The sequence below is a fragment of the Lepisma saccharinum genome, chromosome 1 (assembly GCF_977018435.1).
Source record: "Lepisma saccharinum chromosome 1, izLepSacc3.1, whole genome shotgun sequence".
Classification (NCBI taxonomy): domain Eukaryota; kingdom Metazoa; phylum Arthropoda; class Insecta; order Zygentoma; family Lepismatidae; genus Lepisma; species Lepisma saccharinum.
In genome coordinates, this window is record NC_139229.1 from 101,416,057 (window position 1) to 101,431,772 (window position 15,716).

The 15,716-nt window shown below is 43.0% G+C and overlaps 1 protein-coding gene across 3 annotated transcripts in view; it reads right to left on the reverse strand.

The window, feature by feature from the left end:
• Positions 1 to 15,716, reverse strand: part of LOC145985499 (alpha-L-fucosidase-like) — a 75,248-nt gene that overhangs the window by 18,789 nt on the left and 40,743 nt on the right. Inside the window, exons 1-2 of one of the 3 annotated variants that reach the window (XM_083119580.1) lie at positions 2,018 to 2,138; positions 383 to 512 (exon numbers count right to left, since the gene is read on the reverse strand). The exons of 1 other annotated variant lie outside the window; for it this stretch is intronic. Coding sequence is in view for 1 of the 2 variants with exons in the window: in XM_083119576.1 (XP_082975702.1) it covers positions 2,018 to 2,204 (187 nt within the window). In the remaining variant the exon portion in view is untranslated. Of the gene's footprint in view, positions 1 to 382; positions 513 to 2,017; positions 2,323 to 15,716 lie in introns of those variants that run through there. One more of the 3 variants, XM_083119576.1, reaches the window with a different exon arrangement.

Here is a 15,716-nt window from a genome sequence, read left to right on the forward strand (position 1 = left end):
TTGCAAGATATTGAACCAAACGATCATCTGGAAAATGGAAGGATTCATTATCAAAATTCTGACAAAAAAGACACACCAAAGAATATAATTATTTCCCCAACACTCTGAATGGCATTCAAAATGCTTGTGCAGCAGCGGCTGAACCCTCTTCCTTAATTACTTCCCGAGTAAGCCTGTACATGGAACTATGTATAAAAACGAACAATTCTCCATCGAGTCAATGAAAGCGTGTTGAAAATACTCAGGGGGTGTTTGATTTTCAATATCATCAAGTAAATATTTGCCTCTCCGCTCAGAATATTATGCCACCAAGATATCTATAGTCCTGGGAAAAATGTGAATTCAAGGAATCCTCCCCTTTCTTTAACCCTCATGTGTTTACCTCTGTGATATTAGGATCAATGACCTTGCCTCTATTGTTGACACAATGCTTCTAATTTAACTGTCTTCGTGGTACGAAGACAGTTCTACTTCTATGATAGTTGAATCACCACGAACAGTAGTTTCATAAACTGAAAGTAAATTGAAATGCAATAATTACAATTCCCCTAACTTTACTTACATAAAAAGTAGCTAACGTCATCGCCTTGTAATCAAGCGGTCCTGGGTCCGATACTCTGTTGAGGCACTTATTGGTTCGGGTACCACTTTAAACTGTAGGTCAAGTCTCGATTAGTCTATTTGTGCATAAAGTAGACATAATACTAAGAAAAAAGTTTTACTTTTCTTTATTATTAATGTTAAACAGTTTCCCCCGTTTCATTTCACCGTCGCGATTAACCTAAAGTGGCAAAAAGCGACGTAAAATAAGAAAAATACAAAAAGATAAAGATGCCATTGCAGTAAATTCTTATCTTGGTATTTACAGCCGTTTCTTAAGTAGCCCAATTGAGATTTATAGCGTTCCAGCCAATTGTTGGCCTATTGATATTTCGCTCGACAAAATAAGCACATTTTCATTAAGACGTTCCTTGTAGCCCTTGCTTTCTCGTCTGTAAGCAATCAATATTCGAAAGAGCTCCCCTGAATCATCTCAGTATTTGAGTTTATACTGTATTTTTGTTATGTTGCGTCGCTTTCGTGCCTTTTTTGGCTAGTCGTGACGATGAAAATTGATGATTATATAAAATTGAACACCCATGTCCAGCTGGGAGATTTAACACGGGACCTTCGGTGGTGACCCCGTGAGTCCGCAACTCAACGTGTTCAGCCACTGAGGCGGCCCTGTATAGGTTTTCTTATACAGGGTGAGTCAAAAGTCAGGTTACATAGGGATTTATATTATTTCTTCAATGTGTGCACCTTGAACATCAATGTATTTGTGCACGCGACGTTTCCAGTTCTCCAGAACCTTTTGCAGAACGTCCGACATAATCATGTCTGCAAATTGCACAATGAGCTCCTTCAGATGCTGGATGTTCTGAATCTTGACTGAGTAGACAAGCGCCTTTAAATGACCCCAATTGAGAAAAAAATCCATCGGTGGCAGGTCTGGAGACCGCGGTGGCCATTCAACGGGACCACGGCGACCGATCCATGCACCAGGAAACTGGACAAAACAAACGTACGAGGAAAACTTCCTGTGTAACCTGACTTTTGACTCGCCCTGTACTATAAGCTTGTAATTAAGGGGGTCCGGGTTTTTTTCTTTTGGGTCCATATAAATTATACAACAGCTTGTATCTTAGGAGACTTAAAAAAAACAAATAATAATATAAAAGCTCGACTTGGAAGAGGAGTTAGTTAAAGGTTGAGTAATAGTCGTCGAACGACTACTTCGACCAATATTCGTCAAAAAAGTAGTCCACTAAATTTTTCGACTAACAACTAGTTAGTCGATGGTGCCCGTCACAAATAACACCCATTCGCTCCGAACAAAACATTAAAGGAAAAAAAAAGAAAGAGGGTGAATATATTCTGTTTCAGATTCAGTCCCATTTGATAAAGAAATAAGATACTGAAACAACAGTCTTTCGAAATTAAAGGGGAAAAATATGAATATTATAAGTCTACTTACTCATCCAATGTGACCAGAACCACTCGCCCTGGCCAGGAACCGAAAACAATCCCCAGTGAACAAACACTCCAACCTTAGATTTATCGTACCAGGGCGGTAGAGGACGGGAATCCAAACTTTTCCAAGTCGGTGAAAAGCAGAGAGTTGACAGTATTTGAAATGCTACAAGAATGAGCAGCGTTTGCATGTCTCAGTCAAACAATGGATCGAATATTATAGTAAGTACCAATATTAAGTAAGTACGGCGAGATTTTACAATTTTGACGCTTCTAAGTGTTGGGTAAGGTAAGTTTCGGGTATATGGATCACAGATTTTCTTGACTAATAGGTCCAAGGTGTACTTAATAAGGATCAATCATATGATTATGAAATATGATTATTGGACTTTACAAAGACGTCATTCTCTACTTTATGTAACTTAGCAATAGATCCCGGATTTCAGGGCAATATAATTATTAAGTGTAAATTCTATAGTACCAATAATTACCTAAATATGCTGTTAGTGCTCCGTGACCCTCTCGTTCTTCACGTCGTACGCGAAGGACTTCTCGGCGATCAGGATGACACTGCATAGAGTATCGGCAGGCAGCGCGTCGTGGAACTCGCACACGACCTTGATGTTGGTGCGATCGTTGACCACCACCTGCTTCCGCTTGGTCGTGTTGATGACGGTCATGGGTCTCCGTGCTTTGAATTCGCTGGGCGTGTAGTACATGTCCACGCTTCCCTCGGTCACGCGCTTGTAAGCCGAGAACGCTTCGTAAAGTTTGAGGTAATCGTCTTTGGTCATGTCGAGGTTGTAATTCTCGCGCGGGAACACTTCGTTCCTGCCATTCTTCAGATAAACGTTCTTGATCTTGCAGTCGTCGAACTTGCTGGAATCTTTTTCCTGATTCTTGTCCCTCCCGGTCTGAAAAAGTACAATGACGAAATCTGGCATGTCGAACTGTATGTTGTTGAACTGCGTCGTCACGTCGAATTCCATGTGACTTCCGGACGCTAACTTCTGCACGCACTGGTAACCGTGAAAGTGAATCGGCACCTGCGGACTTTTCAAGATCTCCGCTTTGTACTTGAGGGCGTAGTTCGTTTCGTATTCCACCACCGGCATTCTCAACTCCATGCTCCGGATGACGCACTTGGCAGCTTCGGGTAATGTGTTGGGCAGCGGCGTGGTGCCGTCCGGACCCAAAGTAGCGTATCGCATCAATGCGTCGTTGTCGTTGGCCGCTCTTCGAAAGGTGATTCTCAGTCCTCCCTTCCACATGATCTCCTTGTAGTCCGAGAAGAATCCCGGAAGCAGACGCATGGGAAAGAGCACCGTGTGACTTCTCGTCGATATTTTCGTCCCCGCTTCGAACCCTCCCGCCTGATAGTATGCCGCGTCCGTTTTGGATAATTTCAATGTTCCCACTGCCATCGACGTGATGCCTGGATAATCGATTCTGTCGATGACGGTGTTGTGTTTCCTCACCTCCACCTGCGAGAACAGGTGAGGCACGAAGTTGTCCACGAGTATCAAATTTGCTGCTGCGGGAAACGCGTCTCCGCTTTCCTTCTTCACCACGTCGAATTGAAGGTAAAGGTCCGCTCTGTGAGGATGAACGAACCCGTCGCCTACGTCCACGTCGTATTCGATCTCCCGGTTCGCTTCGTTGAGATTGGCGAACGTGCGACGGTTCGGAGGGAAAGATTGCAATTCGTAACTTTCGATCTGCTCCATTTTTCTTTCACTATGTGTTATTTATTATACGTTGATCTCCACGATGGCCGTCGTAGTGGCACCTGCGAAATCCACCACGTCTCCTTTCTCGTTCGTCACCACCAACTCTATGTTGTCTATGCGGTTGCGACATACTGGAAAATAGATCGGCGAAGAGGGTGTGTAGATGATCGGTTCCATGAATTCGGAACTGGGTTTGAACGTGGCGATGATTCCCGTCTGCTTGTGACTTCCCAGCAACCCCCCGTCGGATTTCGTGATCATGCCTTCCGCTACGTTGCAGTGGACGTTCAAAGTCTCTATGGCTAAGAATTTAGGAATATTGGCTGCTACGTGTTTGATGCCAGCTTCGAGTTTCGGGTGATCGTTCTCGAAACCTAAAAGTTCTCCCATGGTGCCCAGGTCCACGGTCTCCGTCGCCGACACGATTTCCACTCTGTGCGTGACCGAATTTTGAGAAAGGTACGTGCCTTTGGGTAATTGAGCTTGCAAAGTGGAAAGATTGTATTGGCCTGGCGTGACGACGATATGTTCGCTTCCGACGCTAATTTTGTTGTTGTGCTGCGTGACGTTAGGTATGAGGTACATGCTGTAGAATGCACGCAGAGCTACGGATTTAGGATAGACGATGTCGTCGTGCAGCGTGAGTTTCAAGATCGAAGATTCGCTCGTGAGATGGAACACGCCCATCGTGTTTAAGGTTCCACAATGCTTTCTGGAAATCTTCCACCGATGGCTTATTTATTTTAGAGAGAAACGCGAGCATGGAGAGGCAGAGATGACCGCAGTTCACGTCTCCGAAATTTTGAATGCGTTCGTCGTTGTAGTATATAGAGGTTTTGTTCGTTTTCAGATAATGAACTAAATTTGTAGGTGGAACACCTCCGAAAGAATCGAAAACGAATGCTTTATTGTCATTTTTGTGGTAACATATCCAATGCGTGCCTGGATTTTCTTGACCGTCCAAGTTGACTACTCCGCATTCTCTTTTTTTAACGGTTGAAGGTAACGAGTCTGACATGAAAACTCCTCTGAAGTGTTTGATTTGTAATGGTTTGATCAGAGATTCAATGTCTCGGTTGGTGAGTGCTGCTGTTTCTTTTTTTAAACTTTTTCATTACGCCCTTCCCCCCTTTCTTCTCCATGGACAGGTTGTGACGTTTCTGTTCTTCCAATTCCGCCTTCTTGTTCTTCGAGTCGATGACGGTTTTCGCGATGGCGGCACTTCCGTCGGCCAAACTTCCAACGGCCCCCAATGCTGCCAGGATGGCCGGGATGCTGAATATGAAACCTCCTATCTTTTGCTGTTTCCGCGAACGCTGCAACCGTCTCAATTGTGGAGTGCTGAGGAGCAATTTCATTCCGTGTCCTTTCGTCAAGCAAGAACGTTTCTTCTCGCGTTGTTTCTTGTTGAGTAAGCCATCGAGGGCACCTAGATTTTTTAGATTGGAGTATGGTATCTGGTACAAGACACCTTTGGGCTTCATTTTTTTTTTGATGCTATATGTTATCTGGGAAAGAGAACAACTTTCTTTTCCGTTAGGTTTACGATGTGTGTTATTTATATCGTCTCACTCAAAACAACTGTGGCGGTGTGTTATTTATATATATATGTATTCTGGGAAAGAAAAAAAGTTTTTGCTTCGCCTAATGCTATCATGTGGTTTACAAGATCGACAGTTTCAATGTTCGACGCGTACCAGTCTTCGGTAAATCTTCTTCTCCCCTGCCTCCACTCGTGCAGCTCGTCTAACCTATCGTCAATTTTTTTGTTTGCGGCTCGAAAGAGTCTCTGGGGATCGGAATATTTTTTTTCATTCCGCTTATTTCTCGGAGGTGATCCATGAAAATCATCTTGCACGGTGAACGAAATTCTGGCGTTACTTTACACAAGTCTATGAGCTTAGTTACATCCCCGTCGAACGTGAACGTAAATATTTTCTGCAACACTTCGGGAGGAAGTTGAGTTATACAAGTTGTCATTTTTTTTCATGGTATGTTATTTTATATATATATTCCGGGGGTTGGGGTGTCCGTGATTAAACAAATTCTATTACGTGCTTTGTTTTCTTACCAAGAAGTTCCTTTGTCCCCTTGTACACGATTCGAGTTTTGTTCTCGATTAAAATAGATAGCTTCTCGTCGGATAACATGTTAGCGTATCGATCTGGTAAAAATAGACTGTATTGTCCGTTGAGCAACAGACGCACCTTGGGACCATACTGGGTAGAAACAATTGAACCGGAAGTTATCGTGTAAGGTTTGTCGACTTCCAATTCCTGAATTTTTACATACTCGACCGACAAATTTAGCATTTGTTTTAATGCTTGGAGGTCACTTATTTTTTTTTCACTCATATCGAAGAGAAATTCAGAGTGTTAGAGAATTTTTTTTTTTTCACGATGTGTGTTATTTATATATACTTTTTTTCACGAGATTTGTATCGAAGAATTTTTTTGTGTGTATTAGAGGAAGAAAGTTCGTGCTTCGGAAAACGCGATGATGTGCGTGATGATTTCTTCGGTCTCCTGTTTAGACTTGCGCCAATCATCCGTGTATCGTCTTCTCCCCTGCCTCGCCTCGTGCAATTCATCCAACCTATCGTTTAATTTTTCCCCTGCGGCCGAAAGAAGAGTGTCGAGATCACCGCACCTCATTCCACTGATCTCCCGAAGATGGTCCTTGACAGCCATTTCACAAGGGATATGAAATTCCGGCGTTGATCTCGCTATGATTAAAAGTTTATTAACATCTCCGTTTACTACGTGTTTGAATATTTTACATAGCAGTTCGTGCGGCAAATCAGTTATACGAGACATGTTTTTTTTTTTTTTTGCTGTATGTTATTTATATACCCCACCCAAATTTTTGTTTCGTGCTCATGGATATGGTGGTGCCCAGTGCTGCAACTCTTTCACCCAAAGAAGCGTCTCTGCTGACGAATCTTTCAAAAGCTGCGTGCTCTAACTTTCTGTCTGCTTCGTGACGTGCATCCAGATCCGTGCGAGTGGTGTTGTAAGCGATGTCGTGATCTTTGCATGCTGCGTCCAACGGATTCACACCCTTGTCTCCTCTCTCCAATCTTTTCTCGAGTTTGGTACCCGGTCCGCAGTACTGGTAGCCAGGTAAATGCATCTCGAAAGGTAACTTGTTGATGATGTCGTTCACGAGTCCCTTTCCTTCGGCCACGTTCCAGAATCTCGGAGGCAGCGTGTTGATGATTTTGATGAGGTAACCTATGCCCTTGTCGTCGTTCACGATGAAGTTGGAAAGTTTCGTGCTGATCATGTCCACGATGCCAACCTTCTCGTTGTAGAAATTACGATTGCCTGCATTCTCTTCGCCGGCTATCACCAACAATCGGTCCACGAGCTTCCTCACGTCGTCCACCCAAACGAATTCTTTGGGTAACGTGTTGTAGCGTTTGACGCCGCTTCCACTCTTCACCTCGTTCCAAATCGGTTTGATGAGATTCCTGTACTTCTCGCCGCTGCTCGATTTCACCCTATTCTGCGAGGCGTCGTTGTTCTGGTACATGGCATCCGTCATGATTAAAATTTCCCTGTAACTCTGGTAATCTTCGTCGGTGTAATCCTTCGGCTGCTTTTTGGCAACGAGTTCCCACAGTCCCACTGTACCCGGATACCTGGTCCAACTATTCTTATCGCCTAAATTAACTTTAATGTGGCTTTAAGGTGACTTTCGATTTCCCAATCTTCCACACGACACCGCCTTCGTTGGTTTCCATGCTCGGATACAATCCGAACACTTCATCCTTGTCGAACTTCCCCGTGCTCAGGTAGTCTCGTGCCAAAGGTCCCAACTCGATCTTATCCGAAGACGTGCTGCTTATGGCTCGACGTCGTGGTACGTCCTTCAGTTCGAACGGCGTCGAAGGAATGCTCGAAATGGGCGTGGGTACAGCGTAATTTTTAGCTGCGAGTGGAACGAGTTCGTTGATCAAATTTTTATTTTGTTCCGTGACACTTTTGATTTCTTTACCTAGACCGCTGATGGCGTCGATCACAGGTTGATCCTGACGTTTCTTCTCTTCGTAGGATCCGCGATTCTCGGATTTCCAACCTTTGAATCGCTTCACTAGATATTCCCGCAACTTGAGATTGTCCTCTTCTTGAAATTGACGTTTTGACATTTTTCTATATACGTTGAAACGTTTCTGAAACGTCGAATTCTCAGCCTATACGTTCGGTTCTCGTAGTTTTCTTGCCGTCACCGCTTGAGACTATCCACTTTTTATAACACTCACTTTTGTTTGTAATGGTTATTTATATATGCCTGTCAGACGTTTGAAAAAAAAAGAACGTTTTTTAAAATTTTATTTTTTTAGATTCTCACGACCTTTTGATTTTTTTTTTTTTTTTGGATTTTCTACTTGTTGCAAATCTGAAATTTTCCTCTTGTTAGCCTCTGAGACGTCTAGATAAACGTTTATTTTATTTCTATACTTTCCATGGTTTGCTTTTCGAGTCATGTCAATGGTCACGAATCCGAAATCGTCACTGTTCCAACACTGGGAGCAGAATTTAGAAAATAGATTGTAATTCATGTCAGCCCCTACGTAATCATCATGCGCGTGTTTTAAATTGGTGTGGTCTTGTCGAAACAAGCAAATAAAATTAGCGTTGTCGCGTAGCAGTTGTTTCGGAACCTTGGAAAAAGTTTGTGCCAGGTAGAAACAATCCAATCCTTTGTGACGACCTCGAGTGAAAAAATTACGAATCTCGTTTTGATTTTCCAAGATCATGTCGTCGAACACCACAACGGAATTCTCGAGACAATCGTCCACTGGAATGATTTCAGATGCGAAAGTTGCAATGCCCAGTCCCTCGTACAGTTTCATAAGTTGCTGGTATTTCGCTTGTTCGAGACTTTTCGAAAATACGTAGAGGTGTCTGTTTTCCCAGTCTAACCAATTGGGTGCGAGGATAAAATTATCAATGAGCAGTGTCGTTTTTCCGCACCCCGAAGGTCCTACGATCAGACATCGTATGCTGTCGGGGAGCAATTCGCAGTTTCTTTTCTTCGTTTCATTTTCCGAATCAGGTAAACGTTTCACAACATTCCACGTACTCATAGAATCACTTCGATCGAATCGATCCAACTTGTTCCCGGAAGTCCCAGCCATTTCACCAAAAGTTTGTCACCTCTCTTACGCAAAACTTTTTCGATAAGGTACGTGTCGGGGTATTTAGTTTTAGAGAGTTCCTCCTCGTAGAAGCGTCCCAATAAAATTTCACCGCCACTGTCCTTTATTATATACGTATGACGGTTCCCGGGTAGAACTCGAACCACCGTAAAAAGTTCCGTGCTCCAGTTTCGTGTGAAACCCCTGTCGAACGTTCGCTTCAATTTACTGATCCTCACCTGGTCTCCAATTTTGTATTTAGCTTTTTTTGTCGTGGGTGTGTACTTTGGACAGTAAACGCTAGAAATTAATCGCTGCTCGTCGGACTTGGTAACGTCAGCTGGCTTCATGCCTATCGTTCTGTGCCGTGTGTGATTATAGTCGTTAACGAGTTCCGGAAGAATGGTGACCCACTTGTAGCTTCCCTGAAGCGTGAAGCGTGACCACATGCGCGATTTCAGAGTGCGATTAAATCTTTCCACGATGCTGGCTTTGATGTGACTGAAGGTCGAGTAATGTTGAACGTCGTGTTTCCGAATAAACTTTTGGAATACGGCATTGTAGAATTCCTTCCCCTTGTCCGTGTGCAAAAACCGAGGTCGTCTGCCGCCGCTTTCGCGAAAAATTAATTTGAGTGCTTCCGTGACGCATGTTCCTGTTTTCGCCTTCAAAGGTAGAGCCCACGCGAATTTCGAAAACGTGTCTATGACGGTGAGGAGGTACTTGTTGCCCTTGTTCAATTTATGTACATTTTTTAACTTGCCGCTGCTCATCTCCACGAGGTCACTTTCCCAGAGGTCGTCGATGCCCTTGGTTACCACCGCCAAACGTTCGTAGTTGCGGCGTGCAGGTTTATGCAATTCTTGGACGATGGCTTGCCTTGACATTTTTTTAGAGATTACGTTTGAAGAGAAGCACCAGCGTGATGGGATTCAAAGAGGGTGGCACCTCGCTCGTGTTTTGAACGATCAGCTTATCGCCGGCACTCACGTCGAAAACGGTAAGATCTTCGTCTTCGTGTATTTCATATATGTTGTGCGTTTCGTTCCAAAGTGCCAGAGGAATGTTTCCTGCTTTCTGGACACCACGATTCGATATCAAGGTCATGGTGGGGACGCTAGCTTTTCTGCCGTGAGACCAGTACGAAAATTCGTTTATCTGAATCGTGCCATCGAGGAGAAACTTGTAGTACGGATGATAAGGATGCAACATGTACAGTTTGTTACCTTCGACGAACGTGGAGATTCTCTGCTGATTGGGTACGCTGTTGATTTCGATGGCTTGCAAGGTGAACAATTTGGCGAATTTAGTGTCGACGCCGAGCAGATTACTGTGAACGTGTCCGAGTTTATTTTCGATGGGCAGCAAATGCTCGACTATGGTATCCGTTACGGCAGAAAATGACGGTTTGATTTTCACTTCCACGTTCAACTGCTTGTAGTTTTCGTTCAGTTCTTGCAACTTGGCACCGAAAGAGGCCAGCGTCGATTCCTGCGTGGATTCCAGCACTCCAACTTGATCTCTGATGTTGACGACAATGTTCTGAAGGTTCTCGACTTGATTCAATTTCGAACTTTTCTCGGTAAGATCGTTCACGATGCTTCGCATCTCGGTAAACTGCGTGTGAAGATCCGTGACGCTCTGCGAAGTGGGCAGCGTCGACACCAGCGAAGCAAGTTCGTCTCGAATCAGTTCCACGTTCGCCGTTTCCGTTTCCAGTCGTTTCAGCATTCGAGATATGTTCCTTTTCAAAGCGTGTAATTCTTTGGAGGTGGGGAGATTGGCCACCGTACTTTCGAGATCGCTCAATGAACTTTTGATGTCGCTCGATTCGGATAGTGCCGTCACCGCCGTTTTCAATTTTTCCAAATCTTCGCTCGAAGGCACGCTCGTCCGTAACGATTCCAAGTCACCCTGTATGTTGTCGAGTACGTGATGAAAATGAGCGAGGTTGGATTCGACGTTCAAATTTTCCAGGTAGTCGATCTTCTGCTGAACCGTGCTTAACGTGTCTTGTATGCTCGTCAACGCACTCGCTTGAACTCTAATATTTTTAATTTCTTCGTTGATCAACTCCAGAGACGCCTGAAGCGTAGCGATGGTGGTTTGAATGTGTTCGAAATCTTGATAAGCCTCCAATTGAATTTTTATGTTCGCGACGCTTTTACCGATGACCTGCAGTTCGTCTGACGAAGGTAGGTTCGTCATGGTATCTTCCAAAGTCTGTAACTTGGATTTAATTTCTTCCAACGTGCCGGTGAATTCTTCTTGTAATTTGGAAACGACGACATGCAAGCGTTCTACATCGATATCGTTCACGACGGTTTGAAGTTCAGAGAAATTCTTTTCGATTGCGGAAGTTCGTTCTTCGATTTCGAGTTTCAATTTTTCCAAATCTTCATTTTTCGATTGAAATTGCTGTAATTTGGGCAAATCATTTTGAAGCGAATCCACGCTCAACTGTATATTTTGAACGTTGTCGTAAGAAGGTACGTCGACATAATTTTTTATGAGCGTTTTCAGTTCGGAATCGATTTTCAGAATGGGGTCGAGACATTGCGTTTGGAGCGTAGCGATCTCCGACTCTAAACTTTTGTTTAAGGTCTCCTGCAAAGCGATCAAATCGCTCCTCAACTTTTTAACTCGAATATCCAACATGAGAATTTCTTCTGCGTGGTCCACACGCTTAGTGTTGCCGAAAATGTCGTTAGGCATTTTTGTTAACGGTTATTTATAATAGGATAGACGATTCGTAATTCTACGAAGAGAGGAACGAGTTTGTCGTAATCTCGTAGGAGTTCCACGTATAGACAATCTCCTGCAGAAACATCGTACGCCATGTTAGAAAGCACCTTGTCGTGCTTCATTCGAAAAATGTTCTTGCCGCTAGAAATTTTGATTTTTCGCCCTTCGTTCTCCGGATTCACGGTGATTCGAAGTTTCCCGTCGATCGGAATTTCGTAGAAATGTAAATTGTTATTGAAGACGTAAAAGGTTTTACCCACATCGTCATCCAATTTCGTCCAAATGCTGTTGAGGTGAACGATCAATAGACCGTTGAGTTTAGTTAACACGGAAGGTAGATCTGTCATCGTGCGGTGTACAGTTTCCATGTTGGTTTGCTTTCGGAAACCAAAAAGATTCATTGTCCTTGCTAGTTACTTATTGTGTATGTGAGACAGTTAAAGTTTTTTTTTTCATTTGCATTGCCTACAATTTTTACTAATTTCTAAACGATAGTGCCCCCAAGGCAACGTGTGGATTCCACAAGACAAAATACATCTTTTATCGTCATGCGGATCTAATGCTACTTTCCTAACTTCGTTTGTTGTAATCACATGGTCTACACTTTGGATTCTTTGTTCTATACTTAGTATCGTCGATTGTGAGTAAAGGCAATCGATGTAATCGTGGAAGGTGAGTTTGTTCTCCACCGTATTCTTGCACACACCTTTTGCTTTCTTCGTGACGCTACTTTCTGTTCTCATGGCATACATTTTCGAACGCAAACCCGCGAACTCGACAATAATATCACCGTTACATTCATCTTTCAGTTTACCTAGGACTTTTTTGTTGAGGGAAGGAATCCCAAATCTGTTGGGTTGAAGATATGCAGAAGTATCGAAATACTCAAGCATGGAAGGATTTTTTATGTCTTCATAGAGGTTAGGTGTTTGTATGCTGTAAATGAAGCTGTCGGTGTCCGTGTACAAAAGTGATATCTTATCATTGAAGAAGGGTTTCATCACGTCGTAATGAAATTCGAACATGTAAAGTTTCGACAAGTCGAGAACCGTTGCGCCAACGTAAATTGGTTTTCTGAATTTCATCAATTTTATATCTAGATTGAAAAGTGCCAAATTCTCATTGTAAATTTTTCTCGACTTGAATCTAGGATCGGCCACCCACTTCATGCATTTATTTTTATCCGAAACCAATTTTACGTCTACATGATTCCGCACGTTTTCCATCGTTTTGCCATACACCGCGTTATTCATCAATTTAAAAAAATCTTTGTCTAAATCGGAAGTGGCAACCGTCCTATGTTGCGTGTTTGTTTCAATATACGGTTTGAGCTACTCGGAATGTTTAAACCTGAGGACTCTTCTAATATTCGCTACCTTAGCACCCTTCCCGATCAAGAATCGGAGATTCGAGTAATGAACAACGTATCTCTTTTTCCCCTCTAGAGTCAATAAAAGCTTGCATTGATTAGAATGAGGCGAAGATTTGAACTCGGATGCCGGTGGTAAATCGCTGAACAGATCGTGTAAATGGTCGGGGAATTCGATATCCACCTCTGCGAAGAAGCCATACTCACTATCATCGAAATTTTCTACGTCTATTGATGCCCATTCGAATCGCCCGTAAGGAAGTTTCTGTACCATGGCATGTCCGTAGAGATTATTAACGTCGGCGTAGAAGATGTAATTCGATGCTCGATTTGAATCATAATCTTCTTTCATGTGCACGTTGTTGGCTTTTGCATATCTCTGTACACATTGTACCATCCCGCCCCGAATCCCCCTCTCGATGAAAAGTAACATGTCCACGTCCGATATCAGTTCCAGCTTGACCTTTGTCTGGAATAACATTGCCGACCACGCTAATCCCGGTAGGCTGTAGAAATACGCTGGATCTAATTTATAAATATTCGTTGCCGTTTTCCTGAACGCTTGAAAAACATCCGCGAGTATCGTCACGTCTAATTTTAAGTGGGCATCGTGGTAGTCTCCGAGGGTCCTACATTCTAATTTCTCCCACATGAGTTGCGCGTGTTGGTATTCTTCGTCCGTGATTCCTTTCTCTCTGAGTCTGCTGTAAAATTCTCTTGGAAGTGGGAGAGCTTCGTCATTAAATTTAGAATTATCACTAACATATTCGTAAGGATAAATCCCTTTACGTCTAACGAGTTCTATGTCTACGTTGGGAAAACTAGCTTTTGTAATTTTGAATTGTTCGTCTAAAAGTTTGCTGGCAAGAGCGTCCAGGCTGGCAGAGAGAAATCTGTACGAATCTAGAAACCTCATCTCGATGGTATTTTTAGTCTCGGGAATCATAACTTTCTTACTTATGGAGATGTATCGTTCTTCGTTTTGAGCAAGAATATCTATTTTTTGAGCGTCGTATCCGAGTTTCCTGATTAAGGGATGAAAGTCGTAATTAGAACCATTGTGAAAGAATATGGGGACGAATTTTGGTTTTTGGATTTTGAGGTTGCATGCATTACAGATTCCGCTTATGAAGCGACCGTCCGTATGCGAATGGTGAAACACTTTACGATTGTCGTCTGTGAAGTGGTTATCACACACGGGACACTTGACAGTGTCATAGTAATTTTGAAGTTCGATAGCAGATAACGGAAGCATCGGTTTCGATGTTTGCAGCATGCATCCAATTTTCCCAACCTCCTCCATCATCTTTTCGAAGAAGCGTTCGATTGCATCGGGTCCTCGGTATACGTACGGTTCGTCTATTTTATCCTGTCGCACGACAACGTAACCGAAACTGTTTGGTTCGTGAAGCTGGTAAGGTGTGGTGGAAGAAACTTCGGGATCCGGATCGCAGTATGAGAGTGGTTTGAGGAACGCCTCGAAATCAGCAACGATGATGGCCGGATGTTCCAACAATGCCTTGTGCATCCTGAATTCTTCCACTTCGTTCTTTTCGGGCATCAACATTCGAACCGGTCTGTTGTTGCCGCAATAAATTTTATGTTCGGCAAGTTTCTCGATAGCAATCTGACGTCCGGTGTATTTTCGATAATCGACTTGTTTTATATCGTTGAAAGTGGTTAGGCATCTCGGGCAAACTTCGATGTTGTTTGCATACTTGGTTGATTGACTTCTGACCAAGCGTGATAGTGAACGAATGAGACAGTAATGGTGAACACTGTCGTTTGAAATTAGAAGAAGGTTAATCACACGAGCATCATCATCGTCGACATCGCTTATCCTGACGGGATGCACGACATGTTTATCCAACGTATAGGAATACACGTTGATGATTAAGCGTTTTCCTTCTGCATCTCGTGCTCGTGTTTCGAATTTTGATATATCAGAAATGGTCATCGGGTATTCGATGCCAGATTGCATTTTCCAGTTCAGGTTCATGCTGCTTGTAATGATAAACTGTTCTGGATTATTTGACCAATGAATCGTGTGAAGTTCCGCCAACACACACCAAAGGAAACACTTGTTATCGCTGTTCTGTATATTTAACACAGCCCTCTTGTGTTGAATGTTCGGTGGAAGAGGAACGTAGCTGGAAGCGCGAAGAGGCGAGAATTGGTTCACGTAAACGGTTAACGTGTGAGGACTTCCACACAGAGACCATCCCGACCCTGTAGCCTCGAAATCGTCGTGTTTCTTAACCAGTCCATTTGAAAGATCAGAATAAAATTCGTCCAAATTATCGACGTCCGCCAAATGAAGAGCCTGGTTTTTTGTTCGATGATAAAAGACTCTTGTTGTACCATCGACTTTTTCGTATTCGGAAAATAGATCAACGTATACTTTTATGGAATTATTTTCCAATTTATTTTTTAGAATATTTATCACGAATGTTTTCGTTTCACGCAAGAAACTAAGAATATCGTAGCCTGGTTCCGAAGTAAAAGAGAAATCCTGAATATGACGGTTGAATGCAGATCTAATTGGTTTTCGTTCATCGGATAATTTAACTTGTTTGGAAGTGGAAGCTTCCGTTTCTGAATTATCGATTTTCCTTTTCGATGCTTGTCCGGTCGATGGTTTGCAAATTTTAAGGTGTTTACTTAAATGTGTAATGCTGATCATCTTTCCGCATCGAGCACAAGACTTAGAAGGTAA